Raw genomic sequence first — 23,846 nt, 5'->3', positions numbered from 1 at the left:
ATTTGTGTGATTTGATTAACGTCACGTTTGATTTCCTTAAAGCCACTGACAAGGTACTTTAAAGCACGAGATTAACGTCTACCAGTAATATTCAACAGGCAAATCCTCTTCCCGGCTCCCTCCCGTCCCCCACACCCCGCCGGGAAGGACCTCACCCCACAGCCCCCCTCCCAGGGGCTCTCCCTGCCCTGCGCCCCCGCCCCGCCTCCTCGCGCCCACGCGCGCCCTGCGGGGCTCGGTCCCCCCCGCACGTGACGGTCACTGAGGGGATTCCCCCGCCCCCCACGCGCCTCGCGGGCTCTCCCGGCCGCCTCACGCCCCGCGGCCCGTTCAAACGCGGCCGGGCCCGCCTCAGCCCCTCCCCGCCCCCACCGGCCGTTACCGCCGCCATCACAGGGACACCCCAAACCCCACCCCCCGCCCCGGCGCTGGGCGCTCCCCGAGGCGCCGCCGCTCTCGGCTTTTCCTGGGCTGTCGGAGCGGTGGGGGGGAGGGGGACGGCGGGAGTAAGGGGGCGGTGGCGGGAGGCTCGAGCGCAGCACGAGCGCGGCCGGCGCGGGGAATTGTGGGTAGGAAAGTGGTCGGGCGGTAAAGGAAGCGGCAGGCGGGGGGGGAGGGGTGAAAGGTCAGCGGCCGAGAGCCCCCACACCCGCACCAATGGCGGGCGGCGCCTGGGCGGGCCCCGCCGCCGACACACGGTCCGGCCCGCGCTTCCCTCACGGCAAGTTGGGGCTGCCGCCCGCCCCGGTTGTAAACACCGAGCGTGTGTGTCCCGGGCGGGCTGGGCGGCGGGGCCGGGCCGCCGGCGCTCTCGGGGGACGGGACGGGGCCGCCCTGCCCGCCGCCCTTTGTAACGGTTTGTGGCGAGGCCGCGCGCCCGCCGCCCCGAGCGCTCCGCGGAGCCGCGCGCCGGTGATGTTTGTTTGCACACAACCCCACCCCCACCCGCTCTTTGCTCCTTGATGCAATTTTATTTGATTTGCAAATAATTGCGGATTTTTTTTCCTTCCCCCCCCCCCCCGCCCGCCTCCTAACCTCTTCTTCCTCTCTCGCCACCTCGCCGGTTACCAGGGAGATTCGTCCTTCCCAGCGGCCCGGGTCACGGCGGCCGGTGTGGTTCGGGGGAGACCCCGCGCACAAAGGTCCCGGCTCAGGCACGGCGGGGGCGCCTGGGACGTCCCCGCTCCCGCCGGCCGCGTCTCCCCGTCGCGGGGACTCTCCGGTGAGTTCAGAGCCATGAAATCAGCAACTTCTGCTGGCAGCGGGCACCGCTGCTGCGGCGGCCCCGGCGGTAAACGGGGGGGAGGGGGGGGGCTATTTAAATCGCTCCGCAACTTTCTCGCTGTCCCTTGCACCCCCGTCGCCGCTGTACAGCCTCCGTAGGTAAAGTTAAGCGAGGCCCCCCACCAGCCCTCCGCAACGAGACTGAAACGGAGGAGGAAAACGTGAAATGTTCACACGGAGAAGTGGTTCCCTTTGTTCTTTCATTGTTTCTAACCGAAGTGGCGGATGCAAGGACAAACACTTACCTTCTCTCCGTTTTGCTCCGAAACACACACGTTCCCATCAGCTGTAAAATGCACGGTCCACCTTGGAAGCGACTACAAACGTCGGCAGAGTTTGTATTCCATTCTTTTTCTCTCTCTGCTCTTTTTAGCGTAAGATTAAGTTGCCGAGCACGTTGTTGCAAGCCGTAGCCCCCCGCCTTAGTGAATGGTCACGTTTAGGACCCTCCAAGTCCATCCTAATTCTGCCAGTAGAATTGAGGGTATTGGAGGTCTAAACTTTCAAAAGGGAAAGGGCCTGCGTCTATCTCGCAGACCTGAAAATGTACTCGGTTCCTCCCTCACTTCCACAAAATAGATATAAACATTTCACCCCAGACAACTCAATGAAATGTACATTTTAAAGCTTGAATGTAGAAAAGCTGTTCTCTCAGCTGAGACAAGCTGAAAACAAACTAGTGTGAAGAAAATCTACCTCAGTGTATTCCACAGCAGGAATTGTTTCTATCTGGAGTTCAAAACAAACAAATAAATAAGACCATCATATAGAAATATCAAGCGTAAAGTTTAAAGGCAAACAACCTCCAAGAGGAATGTGCTATCCAGGGTGGAATGGAGAATCACAGCTTTTTAAAGTGTTTCTCGCAAAAATTGCTACTTTTCATTCCCTCCCCCGCCCCGCGACCAGGACACAGGAGAGGAACCCGTTTTCTGATTTCTTTGTAGTCCAGCCGGTGTTTCGCACCCAGCCACACAGGCAATTCCCCCTCAAACCTTGCTTTAATCTGATTATGATGAGATTTGCTGATACAATGAATATTTGAAATGATCCTTGTGTCTTAGTGAGCGAGATGCATTTTCAGATTCCGGTTTCTAAGGCACCCCACTGCAGAGGGAAGGGGAGTGGTGGGGGGACTCCGCTCCCCGGGGGGGAGCAGCCCCCTCCCTCAGCGCCCAGGGGCACCGGATTCATTCAGTCCAACTTCCCCGGCCGGTGCCTGGAGCGGGATTCTGAAGTGCCTTTCACCCCACCCCCCGCATCATCACGCCTTTGCCAATTGAAAAATAAACAAAACAGGAGAAAAAAAAAAAAAAGGATGCAGGCGACCCAAGTAATTGTGGGACCGGGAGTGTGTCTTGTCTCCCCCCCCCGCCTCCTCCTCCTCTCCCTCCCCCCGGTGTGGCCTTAATAGCAAACTGGAAGGCCGGTTTATTTCATAGGGCCATATTACAACCAACGAGGTAAATAGGGAGTCGTGGTGGGAGAAGGAGGGAGAGGGGCTTTTCTTTGATAGCATTTAATTGGAATTGAAACATTCTACGGCTGTAAACATTCTTTATTTATTCAGCACACATAAGCGGGCATTGTTTTATCACCATCATAATTACGGCGTCCTTTAAACTGACTGATAGCAAAGGAGATAAGGGAATGCGCCTGTAGCTCCAGATCAAGTCGCTGGCTCTCCCTTCTTCCCAGGTCACCAGGATCCACACGGTCCTTGGAGATGAGGAGTGCTGGAAGATTGCGGCCTGGCCATCCCTTATGTCATGAAAGTGATTTGTACCACATTGCTAATTTGATGCAATTCATAACCTCCTGATCTCCTACGTTTGCAACTGCTTTTCAGTTCACAGGGTGTATTTTTTAGGATGTAGTTCCCTAGTGCAGAAATTATCCCCTAGTGTAGAAATTAAGAGTGATCACCTATGTGCAGGAGAGGATCTTATTTCCCAATGTTTGTTGCTTTACCTTTGTCTAATTAAAAATGCAAACTTTTAGGATCCTTTCAGAACAAAGCCTCACCAAATCCCCTTTACGTCCAAGGATTTGCAAATTTATAAAGGCTGCATTGAATTCAGCATGGGTCAAGGGGCAAAAAAAGGGTAGAAGGTCACTGCATTTTGATTATGGGTCAGTAAACAACATGGCATGTAGTATGTGTCCAGAAACTCCTGCTAGAAAGTATTTAAAACTACCAGGAATATCAAACTCAAAAAATAGTCTTACACTGTGGTGATCAGAAATTGCGTAAAATTCTAGCATGCAAGTGACATCCCAGCCCCCATGAAAAAAAAACAATTTAAAAAACACTTAGCAGTACTCTGCATTGCTGCTTTGTGTTTTTTTAAAAAAAGAAGGCACCACTGAACTCCTGGGCATAAGAGTGTTAGCCAGATTATGATTTTTTTTTCAGACTGATGGTTGGCATTTCTTTGTCCTACACATTTGAGAGATTTAATTATACATTCTGATTTGTTGTCATACTAGAATTTACGGCAAATTTTAGGTACTGCATTCACATTTGGCCAACTTTAAAATAGCAGAAGGATCCCATTATACTGTTTTTTGACCCTATTATATTTACGTTACTGGACTCTTTGTGATAGCCTCTAGCTCCTTTCTATCTGTGTCCTTCTTGAGCAAAATATGCCCAACAATATCTAAAAGCAGAGTACAGGGTTAGAAAACAAGTTCTAATTTGAAATATATGTTTCTGCTCAGCGTCATGAAAGCAAAAGGTTTATTTAATGCTTGTCAATACCTGAAGACATGGTCCAGCACTTAACAAATAATAATAAATAATAATAATGCTCCAATAATGTGGCAATCCTAGTGTGAAAATGCGCATGACCTCTTAGGTTTTCGCGAAGATTTTCAAAAGAATTCTCCCCATTAGTACAACTGCTGGTGGACATCGCTGTTGCATTTCCCAACGAAACGTTTAAAAGACTATAAATGGTGTGTGCGTTACTTCATTGCAGAAGGAAGAGGTCAGGCTGAATTGCGCTGGTATTTAAACATAATCATACTATGAAAATAAATCAAAACATCACATAAAAGGAGTATTTTAAATGTTACACACATTTTCTTTCTCGAACAACATGCTTAAGCACTTCCCCACGAGCATATATATTTTAACACAAGTTTACAAAAATGAAAGTATACGATTTCCAATAAATGGGAATAGGTCTACGGCGAGGTATTATGAATATTATTTTGCTCTTTATTTTCTAATGAGGTTTATCCTTCGGCCAGACAGCTTCAAGACTGAAATACTACTGACTATGGAGTGTAGATTGCAGATTGCACGCTACTCAACGTGAAAAGGAGCACATTTGATTGATAGTCTCTGTGTGTGTGTGTGTGTGTGCCTATACACACAACTCTCTGTAGTTGCATGTATATGTATTTGGCAAAACCGGGCATCTCTGGGCGTCCTTATCTTAAGAAATGTGAGACAAACATCCATCCCTTTAATCATGTTCATCTTTGATCACCAGCGAGGGTGACACAGTCCACAAAATTAACAAAGAAACTCCCTTGCGTTTGAGAGATAGCTACATATACATCTGGGTCTGCACACACATGCACGACATACACAGGGACACACCAACACGCAGGAATACACCCCGGCTCCTAGTAAGTAAATTATTGCGTAACTTTTCATGTAATTGATACCAGACACCTTTAATTTTTCATTTTAATTCTTTTGGCCAGCTTTCACATTAACAATCTAAGCCATAAATGTTGGTGGCTATTGATCGCAATCCCTTGTGTGCGTGCAAATCCATTTTCAAGTCCCCTGCCTTTAATGTGCGTGTGCGAGTGCAAGGGCCCTCGGCCGGCGCGGTACCGGGCGCTCCCCCTAGCCTGCCTGAGGACGACCCCGGATACACAACGGGGGCTGATGGCCAAGAGAAAGCACACACCAAAAACAAAAACAAAAAAAAAAGGCAAATGATGGATAAGTAGAGAAACAAAGGTCTCCGTGTGAGATGCGGAGAAAGATTTGCAACCGAAAGTGTGTGTAAGTACACGGTGGGGATGTGTAGGTTGGGCGCCTGACATTTCCCAAGACTTCTGGTGGGTTTCTGCCTCTCGACATTTGGCTCTGCCTCGACCCCGGCGCTCATGGCCGCACCTTTCGGGAAACGGGGGGTTGCCGAAGAGCCGCCACTAGTTTTAAACGTTTTGTAGCGCCGGAATTGAACCAACAAAAATAGTGCATTTTTTAAATAGTTGCCGAATCCCACTGCCAGGCTGTCACCGCGGTACGTGGGTGCGGGTGCCCGTGGCTCCCTGCGTGCGAACGCACGCGTGGACTTACACTGGAATCCAACCCAACTGAAACACTTGGCAAATAAAGGACTTTTTGGACTTTTCAGCCTATTGGGGTTTTGGTAATGTCTTCTGAGCAGCTTTCTCGGAGTTTACTGTTCCCTTACTGTTGACTCCATAGCCTTAACCTTAAAGCAGGGGGAGGAGAGCAGTGGGGAGGGGGTGGGGGTGTTGGCAGCATATAAGTACATCAGGAGGAATTTTTAAACGACCTTATTGTCTCTAGCTCTAGAAAGACGACGATGATTTCTTTTTAGCGCGAGCAGCTGTTTTCGCTCGAAACTTTGCTTTCAGGCTCGGCACAGAGCGGGGAGCCTCTCACAGCAGCGAGGAGGGGAAGGCGAGGCTGGGGATCCAGAGGCGAGGCGAGGGAAGGAGAACTCCGCGGATGGTCTAAGCTGTGCCGAGGCATTGTTCAGTGCTGCCTCTCGGTTACGTTTAAAGGCTGAAATATCACGAGATCCACTCAATGATCCTTTTCTAATTCGAGGGACAAAATGTAATTTGCTGTAGCTCTGCTTTCTCGGATGGGAACACTATCCCTAGGTTTCAAAGGGAAGAACTAGGCATCGCCGTTCGCACACACATGGATTAAGTTGAACAGCGGCGATTACATCTGCGCTGAGAGCAACAGTAGTCCAGGGCTGACTTTTCAAATCTCAGCCCTCGGAGTTAGAGCCTCCCTTGCATAGACTTCCTCCATTCCCGGATGCACTTCTCCAAATTCCCACTTCTCTCTAGAATTCCTGCGAAATTGGGGGCTCGCCTGCATTTCGCCTTGGCATGCGAAGCTGCGTTTTTACAGAGTGATTATGCGCTTTATTTTAGCTGTACCTGACGGGGTAACACGAACTCCACGCACCATATTGCCAATACGCGGAGTGGATATTGACGTTTGGTATTGAAGATTTTTTTTGTTTCTTGTTTTGTTTTTTTTTTTTTCCTCCGTCGATTTTTGCCAAGTCCCAGAAATATGAGATGTCTCATTAACCTCGTGGATAGTTCTAATTCTGGATGGGCAGTGATACATAAAAGTGCTCGTGTTTGTATCCAGCGGAACACTGGATGCACGGCAGAGATTGGTGTGGGGTTTTTTTTTCAGCGCCTAACGTGCAAGCCACAAACATCACTTTAACGCGACAAGGGAGAGGCGTGCAGCTATCGCAACATTTGTGAAACCCTCGTTCCTGACAGTCGAATAATTTAACGTTCCTAAGAAGAGGTTAAACCTTCATGCTGCTTCTTCAAATTGATTTTAAGGGGCTGCTATAAATGGAACATCAAAAAGCTGCGGCAGGGCTACTCCGAGCGGAATACACAAACTGCGAGCCAGAAGCATCCTAGCCAGTTGCAACACCGTACATTGTGTGTGCCAGCACTTTTTTGTTATTACGTAAAGGCTCTTGGAAGCACCTTGGATATTTTACATTCTCCTTTCTCTGCTGGAAGCAATCAGCACGCAGGAATCCTGACGTGGGCTCTGGGACTATAGGACATTCCAGCTCGTGATCCAGCACGGTTAATTGTGAAAAGTGTATACATTTCTGGCTTATCTATGCTTTGTTATGGGTCTGACGTGAGCCCACGTCCTCCTCCCCCCTCCCGCAATATTACAGGCAGAATTTCAGTTAAAAGTGTTACAGTATCACGGTGCAGGAACCCGTGATATTCAGACAGCAAAATAACCTTAGTCCCCGGCTGTAAAAAGCTAATTAAGCAGAAGAGGAAAATCAAGAGAAACTCGAAAATGTAAGTATTCCCTCTCGATAACAACCGAGCATTTAACTTTGGAGCCTCAGAAAGGGAAATACCAGGCTGTTCTGCACGTTCTCGCTAAGCTTCATTTTCCACACAATGCAGAATAAAATGCCAGTTTAACGCGGCTACGTTACCGAAGGATTTTCCATCGCTACGATCAGACTTATGTCCTTTAAATTCAGGGCATGCACAGAAGAGCAACGTTTGCCCAAAACAGGCTAAAAATATACGAAACGATAGTGAAAAAAGCCTACAAATCCCTCCTCGGAAGCTAGCGACGAGGAAGTCTGAGAGGTCCGAGTGTGTTTGAGCTCGGATTGTTTAATAGAAAGATTTATATACTAACTGTATTATTTACTTTGGGAGGGGAGGTGGCAGTATAAGGGTATGCTAATTAGTGGGAGATTTTTTGGGGGAAGGGGTGGAATATCAATTTTTATTGCATCACCTGTCAGGAGTGTCCAATCAGCGTTGGCTTTAGGGGAATTAATTGATGAAGGTGTCTCCGGACGAGCTCACTTCACTCTGTCATTTTATTTGTAGCTAAAGCAGCGGCGGGAATAGCAGCTGCATTTCTTTTCTCTTCCTCCCTTCACATTCCATTATCATAGTTTCCAATGGAAAAGCAGGGAATGAAAGGGAACAGGTACTGATCTTCAGCTGCAACTTAGAGAAACACTTTGGCAAACCTGATTTTTAAGATTGTCTATTGATTATAGCCTCACGGTATTTTTTTTATTTATTTTTTTTTTAATTTTGTCTAAAGTTTGGCACTTCATTCACCAGGAGTAACAGCCTTTGTTATATTTTATTAGCAGGATGCCTTGAGACAAATACAGCATCTGGCTGAGGATTGTGTGTGTGTGGCTTTTTTTTTTTTCTTTTTTTGTCTTTTTTTCATATCTCTCTCTCTCTCTCTGCAAATGCTGGGAATAATTTAATTCACGAAATGGGAGACCTGAAGTCGGGTTTTGAAGAGGTGGATGGCGTGAGGCTCGGCTACCTCATCATTAAAGGAAAGCAAATGTTTGCACTCTCCCAGGTTTTTACAGACCTGCTTAAAAACATCCCGCGAACTACCGTGCACAAGCGAATGGATCATTTAAAAGTAAAAAAGCATCACTGCGACCTGGAGGAGTTGAGGAAACTCAAAGCCATCAACTCCATCGCTTTCCACGCCGCCAAATGCACCCTGATCTCCAGAGAGGACGTGGAAGCCCTTTACACATCTTGCAAAACCGAACGGGTCCTTAAGACGAAACGGAGGAAAATAAGCCGGGCGCTGTCAGCCACCGACCTGCGGCCGGAGCTCGCACCCGCCGACCCCTTCTCCGGCTTCTGGAAGGAGAACAAACTTTGGCTGGGTTTGGATGACTCTCCCCGGCCCCTGCTGCCCGTCAGGAGGAAAGCGTTGCGTCCGGGAGACACAGCCTTGCTGCCGGCCTCTCATCTACCTCACATTTTTAGTAAATACACTGGCCACAGCTACCCAGAAATCGCTCGGGCGCCTTGCAAACCCCCCGCAAACTATGAAACGACGCCGGCGGTGGGCAGTTGCGCACCCCTGCGCGCTCGCCGCCCTCCCTCCACCCGCCCCCCGCTCGCCGCCGCGGCACGGCCGCGGCTCCCGGCCGCCGGCCCCCCGCCCCTGTCCGCCCGCTGCCGCCGCCGCCGCCACGGGGCGGCCGCCACCGCCGGCGCGTTGGGCCCCCCCGGCGGCGCCCGGCGGCTTCTGGCCGCGCTGCGGCCCTGCCGGCCCCGCGGCGCCCCGCGGCTGCCTCTGCCCCGCGGCTTCGGGCCGCCGCCCGCCTTCGCCGAGAGCGGCAGCAGCGACTCGGAGTCCAGCTGCTGCTCCGGCCGCGCCGCCCACGACTCGGACTGCGGCTCCAGCCTCTCCAGCTCCAGCGAGGGCAGCTCGGAGGAGGAGGACGAGGAGGAGGAGGAGGACGAGGAGGGCAGCGGCGCCTCGGACTCCAGCGAGGGCAGCTCGGAGGAGGAGGAGGAGGAAGAGGAGGAGGAGGAGGAAGAGGAGGAGGAGGAGGAGGAGGAGGACAGCACCTCGGACTCCGACTCCAGCTCGGTCTCCAGCCAGGTCTCGGTGCAGAGCATCCGCTTCAGGCGCACCAGCTTCTGCAGTCCGCCCGGCGTGGTCCACGCCAATTTCTTGTACCATCTGGCGGCCGCCGCCGCCCCCCGGCCCCCGGCCTCGGCCCCGGTGGAGCCCGGCGGGCTGCCCGCCCTCCGCGGCACTCCCGGCGGAGTCAAGCCGGAGCTGCCGGAGGAGTGGGGCCGCCCCGGCTGGGCTCCCGCCGCCCCGGCGCTGCGCTGCTCCGGCGGCCTGGAGAGCTGCTTCGCGGAGATAAGAGATGATAGGGTGTCCGAGATCACATTCCCACACTCTGAATTTTCCAATAATGCCAAGAGTACTGACCTAACAATTAACTGTGTTGCAAAGGGGGCCTCTTCACCTAGCCCAAAGACAAACAATGCATTTCCACAACAAAGAATACTCAGAGAGGCAAGGAAATGCCTTCAAGCAACTACTACACACCGTGCAGATAACAATACAATAGCTGCTAGGTTCTTAAGTAATGATTCTTCGTCAGCGGCAGCAAATTCAGAGAAAGATTCCAAAATCCCTCATTGTATTGAATTTGCCACGGATTTGCCCTCTTTACAAACTGATCCTGAGGAGGATGCTGCTTCTGCAGGGGCAGCAGCAGCAGCTGAGCTCCAGTGCACTGATACAGGCAATAAGGCATTGCCATTCCTGCACAGCATTAAAATCAAAATAGAGGACAGCAGTGCGAACGACGAGTATGAGCCTGACTTTACAACACATAAGCTAAAGTGTGAGTGCAATGATACTAAGGATGAGTTTTACGGTGTGACTGAGAGTAATAACCAGGATGCTTTATTAACAGCCAAGGAAGATTCTGCATGCACTGAGAAAGAAACCACTTCCTTAAACCCACTGACTCAGAGTCAGGTCCTTTCATGCACTTTAGGTACTCCAAAACCTGAGGATGGGGAGTATAAATTTGGAGCAAGGGTGAGAAAAAATTACAGGACACTGGTTTTGGGAAAGCGACCTGTACTGCAGACTCCTCCAGTCAAACCAAATTTGAAATCAGCTCGAAGTCCACGTCCTGCAGGTAAAATCGAGACACATGAAGGAACACTGGATGATTTTACAGTTAACAATAGACGCAAAAGGGTAGCCAGCAATGTAGCATCAGCAGTGAAAAGGCCATTTAATTTCATGGCAAATTTTCCCTGTCCACCATCACTAATTATTGGCAATGATGGGGATTTGTTGCCAGCTTATTCCTTGAACACCACTAAGGATTCCCAACCACCTCACAAGGCCCATCCTGTATGGAAATGGCAGCTGGGCGGTTCTGCAATACCTCTTCCACCTAGCCACAAATTCAGGAAATTTAATTAATAAAATAGTTTGGAAAATATTTTCTTGAACCACCTTTAACTTTCTTACGTTTTTTTTTAAACTCTGCAGGATGGTTTGTACAAGCCCATTAATGCTATACACACTTTTGGAATCCTGTTTTATCACATTGTGAAGACAGAAACCGGATTACTATTTTATTTACCATTACAACAGTGGGGTTTTGTTTGCTTTTTTTTTTTTTTTGGTGGGTTTTTTTTGGTTCTGTTGCTTTTTTTGTTACATTCCACAGAGTACTTCAGGCTAAAGACTCAAGTTAAACTCAGTTATTATGGTAGAGCTGGAACACTTTACTGTTTAAATGCTAATAATGCACCAGTACCTCAATTCAACTGCTGCAAATAAATGTCAAAAGGTTGAATAATAAATATTAGAATGAGCCATTAAATTTATGCACTAGATTTCGAAAATGGAAGTCTAACTGTTAATTCAGTTAAAGTTTGTTAAGTTACATGGTTGCACAGTAAGGGTTCACTATAATTCAATGTGGCAGCAGCCTACTTTTTGGGAGCTTTGTTTTCGGGTGCAGGGGTGTCTTTTTTGAAGAGCAGTTGCACTTACTCCTTTTTCTCTGGTTTGCAAAGGCTGAGGTCCGTCTGCGACCCCAGCGCTGGGAAAAGCTGCCTCATCTGAAACCGGTAAATAAATGTGGAGCTCTATTTTTGAAAAAAAAAAAAAAAAAAAAAAAAAGGAGAAAAAAAAAAAGAAAAGGGTGTCTTTTTACTTGTACAGCCACTCTTTGCAATTGGGAAGCCTTTTTGTTTCACCCAGAGGTCTTAAATAAGTTTACTGTTACCCACTAATGTTATACTTAAGTTGTGGTCTGAACATGCCCCTTACAAACTTGCAAAGCAACTGAAATATTTGCCTGGCCAGCAGTACAATTTATGGTCCAGCCCCTCACGTTGGCTGGAGGAAATAGCAAAGCAGTAAATACAACACAGAAAGTGAAACGAGAGGCCGTGAGTGGAAAGAATACACAAAATGAGAAGACCGTGTTATTCATAGCTTTTTGGCACCAAAACTCAGGCATTTCAACCGTGTTACACTTCCCGGTTCTATTCTAATCTCTTGAAATTTGTTGTCGTGGGTTTTTTGCTTTTGTTTTGTTTGTTTGGGTTATTTTTTGCCATGCAATCCTCTCTATGTAGCAGAAACATTTCTACTGCACGTGACAATCAGAGGCAATTATCTATATTTGCACTTAATATCGAAATAGTCGAACAGGCAGGCTTCTAGAGTCTAGCCCTCGGTAAGACATGCTGGTATAATATATTGTGATGATGGAAGCAGTAAATCAAAATTATGGAAATTTGCACTGTTGAAAAGCATGCTTTAGCTTTATTTTCAATTAAAAACACTGTTTAAAAAAAAAAATCCTGATTCCATACACTTTGAATTATTGCAGAGTTATCCGTGGTTTCCTCTCCGTTTGTAAGTCCACTGTTTTTATTTGGAGGAAATACGCTTCAAGAGGTTAACTGTTTCCCTCCCCCCGCCAAGCCCTCGAAAAGAAAGGGAAAAGAAAAAAAAGAAGAAAGGCTGGAGGCCGAGGTGGAGGCAGAGCTGAGGACGGGGGAAGGTCTCTTGCGGGGGGAGGACGGGTACAGCAACTCTGAAAATAGCCTGAAAAGTTTGGAGCTTGAGAAAGGCAGTTGTAATTGTGTTGCTGAATCAGCAGAGTTTAGAATGAATAATTGCTGGCTTCTTTCTTTGGATTAGTATTTTATTTATAGTAGATCATTCCCAAATTAAATTTTAAGGATTCCACTCATCGATCAATCCCGGGAGAATAATTTATCGTAAATCAAAAAAGGAAAACAAAGCAACAATGCAATGTTTACTGTGTGACTCAAAGTCAACATTTCTGATGGCAATCCACTGCCTGGGTTTCAGTTTTTTAATTCCTGCCTTTTGTGATGTCCTCTCCCAGCCCCTCGTGTCTCTGAATACTCCAAGCAGTCACTAACTGATTTCAGCTCTGTTTACTATATCCACACCGTAGTTTTCCTCTCATTGTAAAACGCCTGGTCTAAGAATACCTGCAGCCAAATATATTTAGAAAAAGTAAACAATTGCCTTTCAGTGGAGTTACCCTTCCCCCCTGCACACACACACACACACACACACACACACACACACACACACACACATCACTTTAAACTGCCAATTGCAAAAGGTGCATTGCATACTTAACCGCTCTGCTGAAATTACGATGGTCATGAAAAATCTGCTTAGTGAAGTTGTTCTGAGATGAATGTTTACATTCGTGTGTTTAGAGCTGCACAGATTACAGCCTTATTTCCAGAGAACCGTAAATACGTACAGAATGTACTGCTCAGGAAAGCCCCCGCTCTGTTAGAAAGCCCTATCTGCTTGTCAAAGGTCTTCCCTTGACCAAAAAAAAAAAAAAAAGCCAAACCCAAAAGCTACAAAGGTGCAATATGCAAACTTGAAACCTAAAATTTCGCCTTGCCAATTAAACAACGTATCACTTTCAAAGTAACTACGTCCCCTGACCCTGTTTACTTCCAATTAGACATATGCTGATTTGGCCAGGAATTGTAAATTACAGAGGTGCCTTTTCAGGTTCCAGAAATAAGAGGGGGCGGGGGGGGAAGGGGGGAGGAATAAGCATAAATTTATACCAAATAGGCTCTTCAGAGTTGAGGACGTGAAATATGGCGCCCAGGCCTGGCAGCGGCCCGCGGGCTCCAGGCCCGGCAGCGGGGCAGGGAGCTGGCCAGGCCCGGCACCCCCGGGACCCCCGGGCATCCCCGGGCACCCCGGGCGGCGTCCCCCGGGGCCTCCGCCGGGCAGGCACCGTCAGGAGACAAGGAGTTAAACAGCCAAATAATTTTCACACGTGTACACCTCAGTTTAGTGCAAGCCACTAACAAGGACATTTGTGGTTTTACTACCGTTGGAGAAATGAGCCAGGTACAACAACTCATTGGGGAAACAAACAAACAAAAAAAAGGATTAAAAAAATAGTATTATGTCCAGTTCTGTTAGTTTGATAACTGTTTCTTATGGCATTGTGATTATCATTGTGAGCAGAATTAATTATAATTTCAGCCGTAATAATATAAAGTAATATTATTGAGTTACACATAAATAACCAATTTTCTCCCATAAAGGTAAGTTCAAATAACAAGGAAAAACAAAGATTTTTCCAGGTTACCATTTTGTCACAATGTTTACAGGAGATAAAACCTAAAATGTATTAGTAATGAATCCCCACCATTTTCCAACTCCTGGTGTACACAAAAATGAACAGAATTTTCTAGAGGAAAAAGCAATTGAGGGAAGCGCGTGTACTTTATGGACTCCATAGGTATTTGCCACACATAGAGCTCATCGGTAAATTTATTGGGAAGATTTCTGCTACCAGATGGAAGACAAAAGAAAGTTTTGGACTGTGCTTAATTCTCTAGAGTATTAAAAAGGGAACACGTGTAATGCCTTCAGCAACGAGGTATATTGCCTTAAAAGATGTAACCTGCCGTTTACAAGAATTTAAGAAGTGATTGCTCTATAACCTACGCTTACTTGACTACAGTGGGATAATCTCTTTACTGGTTGTTTATTTAAAACGCCACTACTAGCAATGATGCAAAATAGTGGTAGCTGTTGTATGAAGTTTGCTGTTCAATCAATTCACTTGGTGATTTTTTTTACGTGGTCTCTGACAGATTTAGTTGCCAATAAATTAAAGTTTCTGCAGAAATAAGAGCAATGCTATCGTGTTTTTGTTTGTCACTGTTCACACGTGCGAGTGGTTGAGAGGTAAAAAAAGTGGCCTTTTCGACACAGGGCGGTAATATGCAGGAAAATATTCTACATATGCAGTATGTTAGAGAACATGAAACACAGATAACGTTGTTAATTGTGGTTTTTATGGTTAAGAGGATTGCTGGAAAGAATATGTAATGGCTCATCCTGGGATCTATTTGGTCAGCCTGCAAGTACAAAAGGAGGGCGAGCGCCTGAAAAAAGAAGAAGAGCACTGGCAAGCGAAACAAGGAGGGAGGCATCGGGATCTACCTTGCTAAAGTCTGCTTGCAGACATCACCCATCCCCCTGGTATTTAGCCCCGCAGTCGCGCTTACGGCAAGCGCAGTCTAGCAGCGGTCGGGCCGAGCGGGGTCCGGGCTGCGAGGCGGCCGGGGCCGGGGATGAGCGCCGCGGCCTGCCCGTGAACCGCCCGGGAACGGACAGCGAACCGGGTTCGGGCCTTCCACGTTGCATTTTTTCACCGCTCTGATATAATTATTTGCCGTGCCCTAGGCCCCTCTCTCCCCCTCTCCCTTTCACTCCGAGGCGGCCTCACAAGGCCCCGCTTTAAAAGGCCCGAGATGTTTTGCATGAAGCGCTCACAATAGGGGTTGAGAGAATTGACAGTTTCAAAAACAAGGCGCCCTGTCCTTTCCAGATGCCGAGGACCCCTCTCCCGCACCATCTCTCGTTTGCTCCTCGCTGCTGGTGGCTTTAGCCTTAGCATTGCAAATATACGGCAACAGCTGTGTTTGTAAACAGGGGGGAGGCCGGCGGGAGCCCCGACGCTGCCGCCGGCCCTGCTCTGCACGGCGCGCTGCCTCCGCTGGCCACCGCTCCGCTGCCTCATCAGCCACCGCCTGGAAATAAAATCTAAAAAATAATTTAAAAATACAAAAAAGAGGCAGAGGGAGATTTAAAAAATTAAGGGAGCGGGGTCGGGGCGCGGGGAGAGCAGCCGGCCTCGAGCGCCGGGCCTGCTCGGCGGCGGGGCGGCCCCTGCGCGGCGGGCCCGGGGGACAGCGCGCCTCGGGCCGCCATCTTGCCCGGCGCCACACAGGCTCCCCCTGGCACCCTGGCCCGGCTCCTCCGCTCTCGGAGCGGCTCCCCGCGGCCGGGCGGGGCCGGCGCGGCAGCCTGCGGGGCCCCTGGGGGCTCCTGCATTTCTAAGCGACCTCTCGGCGGGGCCGCGGCTCCCACTCCGATCCCCCCTCCGGATCCTCCGCTGGGGCGTCCATCTTCCCGGGCTCTCCTGTGGCGCGGCCCCGGCCCCGCTGTCTCCCGCCCTGTCTTCTCCGTGCACGGGGGCCGCGGCCGAGGAGGAAGCCACGGGGGAAGCCCGCGGTGGTTCCACGAGGCCCTCGGGGCAGCTTCCGGGCGAGGGGCCGGCGCGGAAGGCCCCGGGCCGCGGCGGGGAGGCTGCCAGGGAGCCGCCGGCAGGGCGCCGAGGGAGGCCTCGGTGCTCCGGGGGCCGGTTGGGGGCTCGGCGGAGCCCTGGGGGCTCAGCGGAGACCGTGCGCCCTTCGCCCCCGCGGAGCCGGCCCGGGGAAGGGACGGGGAGTGGGGTCAGCGCGGAAGGTGCAACAGGGCTGTTTGCTCTTGCGTCTAAAATGTGGTCGGGGCTGTAAAGCGTGTGAAATTACGCACTGGTCTCTTAAAGAGTGGCTAATTTATAGTAAATAGCGAGGGCTTTGTAAATGGCTTTATTATGTTGTTTCTTGTTAATTGTTGAGAAAATCCCCATTGTTGAGTGTGAATGGCTTTATGAGCTAACCCGGTCTCCGGTGCAATCCAGGGGCAGTAAATGGCCGCTCCGCTAATGTGGCCCGTAGCTAAAAGTCGGCACCAGCCGCGGTGACCTTTGTGCGGCGGTGCCGGGTGCGCGGGCGAGCCGCCCCGGCCCGGGGCTGCGAGGCCGGGCCAGTTAGCGGGGCCGTGAGGGGGCCGGGGCGTGCGGTGGCCGCCCTAACATGGACGCCCCACAGGCAGCCCGGCTGCAGCTCCGTCTCCTCCGAGCGGAGCAACGCCGGGACCCCGGCACGGGGGTCAGCCCTTCTCCTGGCCCGGCAGCCCGGGAAGCAGCGGCGCGGAGCGGCCCCGCGGAGGGCTCGGCTGGCTCTCCCGGCACAGGGCCGGCCCCGCCGCGGCAGCGCATACGTGCAGGGGCCGCTCCCCGGCTTTGTTAGCGGCCGCGCTGCTCGTCTGCCCGAAACGCCCCGGCCGGCAGCCTGGGGTGCCCCTATCCCACCGAGGGGCATGTCTGCCCGGAGAGGGGGCCAGGGAGGCGCCCTGGCAGTACCGCGCTCCAGCGCGGCCCCTCGGACTCCCTCGCCTCCGTCCCCCTTAGACAAACAAACAGCAGCCAGCACCTCCATGCCCTGCTCCCCCTGTGCCGGAGGGGCGGGAGGGGGGAGGTAGGAGAGCCGCAATGAACTCCCCCAAACTCCACGTCGCGGCTCTCCGGCCCCCGGCAGCGAGGCGAGGCACCCGCTGCTCCCGGCGGTCAGAGAAACCGGGACGCGGGGACTCCCCCGCCGGTGGAACAGACACGCCGTTTCACCGAAACGCCTCCCGAGTGCACGTGCCTGCATATTATAAAATACAAATCGCGATGAAATGTAAATTCCACTCTAGAAACTAATATTGGGCTATTCTCTTTTCAGAAATCTCTCCCCTTCTGATTTCCCTATTAGGAGAAATCCCCCTGGGTTTAAGGCACTTGTTTCACGGATTTCTGTACAGCCCACATCTGTTGACTTCCCCTCTGCGGCTCGCCCCCGCTGCAGGCAGAGGACGTCGCGGGTCTCCCGGCGGGGCCGAGCCGCGGAGGGGCCACCGCAGCCCCAGCCCTGCCCCTGCGAGCGCAGCGATTTTCCAAACTGCCTTTCAGGATCGCGGTTGAATTGCAAACGTGTCAGATGCACGGCACCCTCTTCCCCGGGACTCGCGCTAGCAGTGGTTTTCCAGGCTGATTAGTAGTGTCGGAGCAGCTAGATAGGGCTGTACAGTCCATTTCCCTCAAAACAGGATGTTTCCATCAACCTGCATTTGGTTTTCCCCGAAGAGCAGCGGAGAGTTTAGCTGGGAAACACATCCTGGCTAAACCCTTGCCTTCAGCTGCCACTCGGGTCACTTCACATCTTTGTATGATATTTCATCCTGTCATTCCCCTTTCTCTACCTTCCCGGGTAAAATAAACAAACTAACAAACAAACAGAAGAGCCTAGAAGAGCCGTGCCAATGGCGAAGCGCGGGGCTGCCGCAGCGGCAGCGACCGGCGGAGCGGCGGGGCCGGCGAGCTGCCCTTTCGCCAGCCAAGACACGGCTTGGCCCGGGGACACGCTCCCCTGCCTCCTGATTTAGCGTGTTGCTGTTCCCGGAGCGAACTCCGTGCTCTCCCGGACCACCTTCCGCCCGAGAAGCGGCTGCCGCCCCGGAGCAGGGCGCTTGCTGGGATTTCCCAAGTCTTTGTGCATTTGTGGAGATGCGTGTGGATGGGGCTGCGAGTGTTAAAACTGCCACATAACCTGTGCGAACATATGTTTTATATTTACCCGCGATGCTTTTGTATTCCCGGGATTCAGAGCTAAACTTCCCGAGACAATAGCAAACCTACAAGTATTATCTAGTAAACTGCTCGGTTTTGGAAATTATAATTTCCATTTACGTGGACATGACAGTTTGCGTAAGGCTAAATAACGATGACGTGCTATTCCGTGTACGGTTTTCCAGACCATTTGAACAACTTTACTGTGTCTGCTGCTGATGTTTGAAGTAGCACGTTATAACCAGACGAAGGATTTTCAGGTTGTTTCCCGCTATGACATAGTCGTCCCCGTCAAAATCTGGCTAAGTTCGCCGGAGGGAAAAAGATGTTCATGCTAAATGATGTGGGAGAAGAAAAGAGAGAACGGAGTTTAATACGCGCTATAAAATAATGTCAGATCTCCCCGGCTGTGATCTATCCGTCTCTCTTACGTTTTAGGGGAAGTTTATAAATGGTTACCTGGGGTTTACAAATTTTGCTAGTAAAATCTCATTAATTCCATTATGATTTCTGTATCCTTCTCCCGTAAAGGGGCCTGTAAAATGTATTAATTCTACACAAGCCCTGCCATTCATCAACTCCGCGGACATTTGTATTTCCCTATCTAACTGCGTAGAGGCTCTCCAGATAACCACTGATATCTCTTGTCCTCCCCGAAGAGCACTTGGTGGTATTTGTTCCGTCCCGGAAAAACGAGCTTTTTAAAGAGGCTTGGAAGTAGGTGAACTTTTTAAAATACACCGGAAAGTTGGGAATCTTTGTATGTGTTTGCATTGCTCGTGGGGCAAAAAAAAAAAAAAAGGAGGATACCCGGCAGAAATTCCTCATCAGCGGACTTAAAAGAGGCTCCTGCCTTTCCCGAGGCCTCTCTCCCTCCCTCTCTGTAAACACCAGCACACAGATGCGGAGAGGGTTCCCGTGAAAACTCCAGCGCGGAGCCCAGCTCCTCCGCCAGCGCCCGCCGTGCTGCGTTTGTTCCTCCTGTTTTCCGCAAGAGACGGATGACATCGGGTTTAGGAAAAAGCTCTGGAGAGTAACTGGGAGTTTAGCGGCTCCCAGCCCCAACGCCAGCACAAACTGCAAGATCATTTTACTGCGGTTTCGTGCGACCTGCTCTGGCTTCACAAAACCTGCAAGCCCAAGCCGCCTTCCACAGAAAATTTACTGCTTGTATTTGGTTTAGCAACCTCGATGGCGTCTGATCATTTAGAAAGATGAACTACATAAACATCTGATAGTTTGTATTAGAATCAAGCACAGTGACAATTGCACAGAGCTGGTTTTAATTTTATTCCAAAGTGTTTACACATCGACATATGGTAAATTTGTCTTCGCTGAGAAAGTTAAGAATCAATAGCGTGAATAGCTTTGCATAGACATGATAGCGATTAACATTTCTGCATCTCTACCAGCCCAAGGTTCCTGAAGATGAATGCTCGGGTGCTGAAAGAAAAAGGGGTTTCCATTGAAGATTAACTGGCTGTGCCCGCAAAAATGCTTAGAGGTTACTCGTAGGCATCACTGAGTTCAGCAGGACTCGCTCTCTCTCTGCTGACGGGTACGAAGAAGTAGCAGCTCCCTTGCTCCGTTTTTATGTTTATTTTGCAATGCTTTTGCTCACCAGTACCTGCAAAGCTCACGCCTGAAAAAAACAACTGCCTTCCTCCCAGTGAGGAGAGCTGAGCTGTGATAAAAGGCTGGAGCCTGGTTCCCCCTGGCTCCGTCTGGGATGACAGCGTGTTCCAGGAGCCTCTCTCGCTCCCAGGGAAGCGGGAAAAGCAGAGCTACCCAGCCCGCTCCCTACTTCGTACTTTCTGTCAAGGTGCATCAGATATTTCAGGGTACTCCCTGTTTTTCCCAAGGAATGCCCACCGACCTCCAGTCGTAGCAAGACGGGGTGGCCATAACTCGATTCTGCCGGGACATCTTACAGAATGGAGAATGTGGTCCCAGTGGAATCACAAAACAATATATTTCTGCACATTTAAAAAACCCCTCATACGCAGGAATCATGGACATTTGCAAGCGCTGCTAATGCAGCAATCTTCCCCAACGTTGAAGGACTATTATTTTTAATTTTCAGGTGTTGCTTTAGGAAGATCACGAAATCACGTAGAAACTCCAAGGCTAACCCAATTCTCAGATGTCTATGCACGTCTCTAAGTCAAACAGGTCAAATATTTTTTAAACACGCATTTACTGAGAGAGAGAGAAAAAAAAAAAAGGCATCTAAGCTGGAAACCTGTGGGGACATAACAAAAGGAAAGAGGCCAGAAAGAAATATCCCACAGTGGATTACAAGGTTATGGGACAGGTCACTATAGGAAAGTTAAACAAAAAATGAAGGGTACGTTATATAAACCTCTATAAACCTCACATAATTAAAAAATAGTTAGTTCCAATGTAGTAGTTTCACCCTCAGATATTTGTTGAGTTTGTTGACCAAATGCCTGTGAATTTATTGGGAGTTTATTCTGTTAATATACCTTTATTTACCCGGCGTTTGTTTTTTTTCACGTAATTAGAAAACTGACTGCAGTCTTTCAAGACTATCATTATTTTAGACCGCAGAAATATGTACAGAATAAGCTATTATAGGAGGGGATGTGGTTAGACAAGAAATAAACTCAGCCTTATAGAGCGAGGACTCTAAGACAGTAATATATTAAATATTGCAGCGATCGATTTCAATACCCAGAGTGGACACGGGAATAAAAATTCACCCCCAAGATGAAATGATCAGAAATTCTTTGTTGGGAGGAAAAAAATGTGAGATTTTTTTTTCCAGATCCTTTTTTTTTTTTTTTTTTTCCAGGTTGGAAGAGAGCCGGGCAAGCATCTTTCAAGCTCTCGGGTCCCGGTTTGGGATATAACCCTAAAGGTTAGCCGCATCTCAATGGCGTTTCTCCGTGGTAAAAAGATGGGTCTTTGTCCGAAGAGAGTCGGATTAAATATCAAGCCCGGCTCCGGCGCGCGGTGCAGGGGCAGCCCCGCCCGGCAGCGGCCCCGGGGCGCCTGGCTGGGGGCAGCGGGGCTCTCCCGCCGCCGGGAGCCCCGGGCCAGGCCGGGCGGCGGGGGCCGGTTCTCGCCTGGGCCGCCGGGGCGGCGCGGGGTGACGGCGGCGGCGGGAGCGCGCCCCGGTGCCTGCGCTGGAGGGGAGCGGCACCGGCTCCCCCCCGGCCAGTGCCTGTGTAGCCAGGCCAATTAAAACGGCACACAAAGCTGCGCCCCATCCACCCCCCGCTCCCCCCAGCCCTCTCCTACCTTCCTTCCCCGCACTTCCCCCCCTCCCTCCCAAGCCACGGCCCTTCTCGGGTTTAATTAATAATTAAAAGGCGGAATGAAAATTAAAGAGGGGGTAGAGGAGGGACGAGGCGTTTCCGGGCCCCGCGGGAGCCTGCCTGGGCGCTGGGGATGAGGGCAAAAGTGGCCGGGCGTCGTGCGTGGCTGCCAGGCTGGGGTCCCTCCGCACCCTCCGGGCCACCTCCCTCCTCCTCCTCCTCGGGGGTGCCAGGGTGGCCGCCCCACACAAGGCTGTTGGCGGTGGCCAGGGCTGAGGTTTGGCAGGGCAGCGGCCGGGGGCTCGCGTTTGCTCCGCTCCCGCTCGGCTGCAGGGGAAAGGAATTACAGCCCTGAAAATGTGAACCTGTTGACTGCCACATCTCGAGTGAAAGGGCCGGTAGTCTTTTACATTCGCGAACCTATGAAGTTGGGATGCCATCACTGGGCCCCTGGATTCACCTGTCACTGCAATCACTGCTCCCGAGCACTGACAAATATTCACAATAAAAGAGTGAAAGGGTCTCTTAAGGTTCACTGATTTGTGTGTAGAACTTTGGAAAACTGCAAACAAGCGAGAAAAATTGTCCATTCTTGTGAAGGGAAATACAAGTTTGCACTTAACTGTTCAGCGACAAAACCCAAGGACTGGCCAAAGAGCCAGTGACATACACTGTAATCTCCATAACAATTTCATTTCCTCTCCTCCTTCTCTCCCTCTTTACTGGTTAGCAAAGGGGAAAATCTAAGGATTTAATCCTGAGGAAGGCTTTCCATTTATTCCCAATGCAGGGAGAAGGGGATATCGAGAAAAGCCAACAGATCTCCAACAAAATGGAGAGGGAAGTACTCGGGCTCTGGGCCGGGAGAGGTGGATTGGGAGCAACCAGCCAGAGGACACATGCGAGTCAGAGTGAAAAATAAACTGGGTCTATTAAATTTCCTTTTAAGTGTGCCTTTGGATTAGTTGTACACGGAATCTAGTAATTAAGGCCCTTCTCTTTAGAGAAAACCTTTTCGGTTTCTTATTCCAGCGTCGGGCGTGATTGCTGCGTGTTCGAGAGAAAAAATGAAGGAGCAGTTTTTCCTTTGAGCGCAGAATAGCTGCTGCTACGTAAGTGGTTTTTACTAAAGACGACATTAAATTGTAGGGTATTAGCGATAATCACCGAGGGATCTGTTTTACACCGTCTCAGGCCTCTGAATCTGCTGTTCCCGTCTTGCTGGGACCAGGGAAAAGCGCTTCCCGATTAAATTCTGCATTAATAGAACTTGGCAACCGGCAACAAAAGCCTTGCTTAAGTGAAATGAAGAGACAAAAGGCACTTTAAATGTTGAGGTTGGGGGCTGGGGAGCTTATGCCACTAATTTTAAATGAAGACGACGTTCATGTCTTGCAGCCGGCGAGAGCCCGTGCTTGGGCTGGGTGAGGGATAGCACTAATTCTCTTCCGTGGGCTCGCTGCGAGGCCGCGGGCAGGGCTCGCCGCCCCCCGCTTCCTCCCTCACTTCCCAGAGACGCACCGGTTGTATCCGAGACCCGGGAGATCCGCGAACAAACCCTGCAGCTTCCCGGCGGAGCTGCCTCCGCCGCCTCTGACCCGGCGATTAAAACCAAGGGACCTCAGCTCCACCGGCCGGGGGGAGCCCTCGCTCCCGGGACTGATGATGGGGGTGTGTCCCCTCCCGCCCTGCCCGGGAAGAATGTCCGAAATGGGGCATTTCCACGACCCGCTGTGGGGAAACTTGTTTCTCCCTCCTCGAGAGCCGAGTGTCGTTCCCCTCGGGGACAAGCGACCTCAAAATCCCTTCCCGATGCCCATGAGCTCTGTGCGGCGCCGGGGGGGGGGCGGGAGGAAGGGGGGGGGGCAACTCCCACGAGTGTCCGCGGGCCGGTGCAGTCGCATGCCTGGCAGCACGGCGGCGGGACGGGCCCCCCTCCCGCGGGGTCTGCGCGGAGCGGCGCGGAGCGAGGCTGCAGCCCGTGCCGGCTCTGGGCGCGGAAATAGAAATGTAACGTCTCTGCAGACAAATTAATTTTTGACGGATTTATGGCACGGTTTGCTTTCAGGATATTCATTGGCTCCTCCGAGCTGTAATAAAGTGCAGGGTGCAGAAGTATAAACACGCACCGTCTGCTTGGCGGAAACCCTCTAACAGTATCTGCCAGCGAAAGATCAAGACACTTTGTGCATTTTCCACAGATAATGCCCATATTCCGAATGAGTGATCAGAGAACTCCGGTATTGTTAAGTAAAATGAGAGGAAGGCGAGTGACGTGGGAGTCGAACAATGGCATTTCTGAATCAGTTCGGTTGATTGACATTTGGGGGCTTCATGACCCGAGGGAATAGGACTCATTACCGTGAATACACCAAAACATCAACCGAGATTA

The 23,846-nt window shown here is 50.6% G+C and overlaps 2 protein-coding genes across 3 annotated transcripts in view; one reads left to right on the top strand and one right to left on the bottom strand.

The window, feature by feature from the left end:
- MLLT10 (MLLT10 histone lysine methyltransferase DOT1L cofactor) overlaps positions 1–2,305 on the bottom strand; it is a 141,874-nt gene extending 139,569 nt beyond the window's left edge. Inside the window, exon 1 of one of the 2 annotated variants that reach the window (XM_082044865.1) lies at positions 1,530–2,305. The gene's annotated coding sequence lies outside the window, so the exon portion shown is untranslated. Of the gene's footprint in view, positions 1–1,035; positions 1,197–1,529 lie in introns of those variants that run through there. The other variant, XM_082044864.1, reaches the window with a different exon arrangement.
- SKIDA1 (SKI/DACH domain containing 1) lies at positions 1,088–11,655 on the top strand. The gene is made up of 3 exons (XM_082044870.1): positions 1,088–1,222; positions 2,983–4,926; positions 5,852–11,655. The coding sequence occupies exon 3, from the start codon at positions 8,333–8,335 to the stop codon at positions 10,829–10,831; it is 2,499 nt and encodes an 832-aa protein (XP_081900996.1). The 5' UTR covers positions 1,088–1,222; positions 2,983–4,926; positions 5,852–8,332; the 3' UTR covers positions 10,832–11,655.
- The last annotated feature ends 12,191 nt before the right edge of the window (positions 11,656–23,846 follow it).

This window comes from Streptopelia decaocto (genome assembly GCF_964273445.1).
Source record: "Streptopelia decaocto genome assembly, chromosome: 2".
NCBI classification, from domain to species: domain Eukaryota; kingdom Metazoa; phylum Chordata; class Aves; order Columbiformes; family Columbidae; genus Streptopelia; species Streptopelia decaocto.
Note: the sequence above shows the minus strand (reverse complement) of the source record. Positions and strands in the feature narration are given on the sequence as shown.

Excerpts from the sequence above, each read along its gene's own strand:
- SKIDA1 (XM_082044870.1), top strand. The coding sequence starts at position 8,333 with ATGGGAGACCTGAAGTCGGGTTTTGAAGAGGTGGATGGCGTGAGGCTC.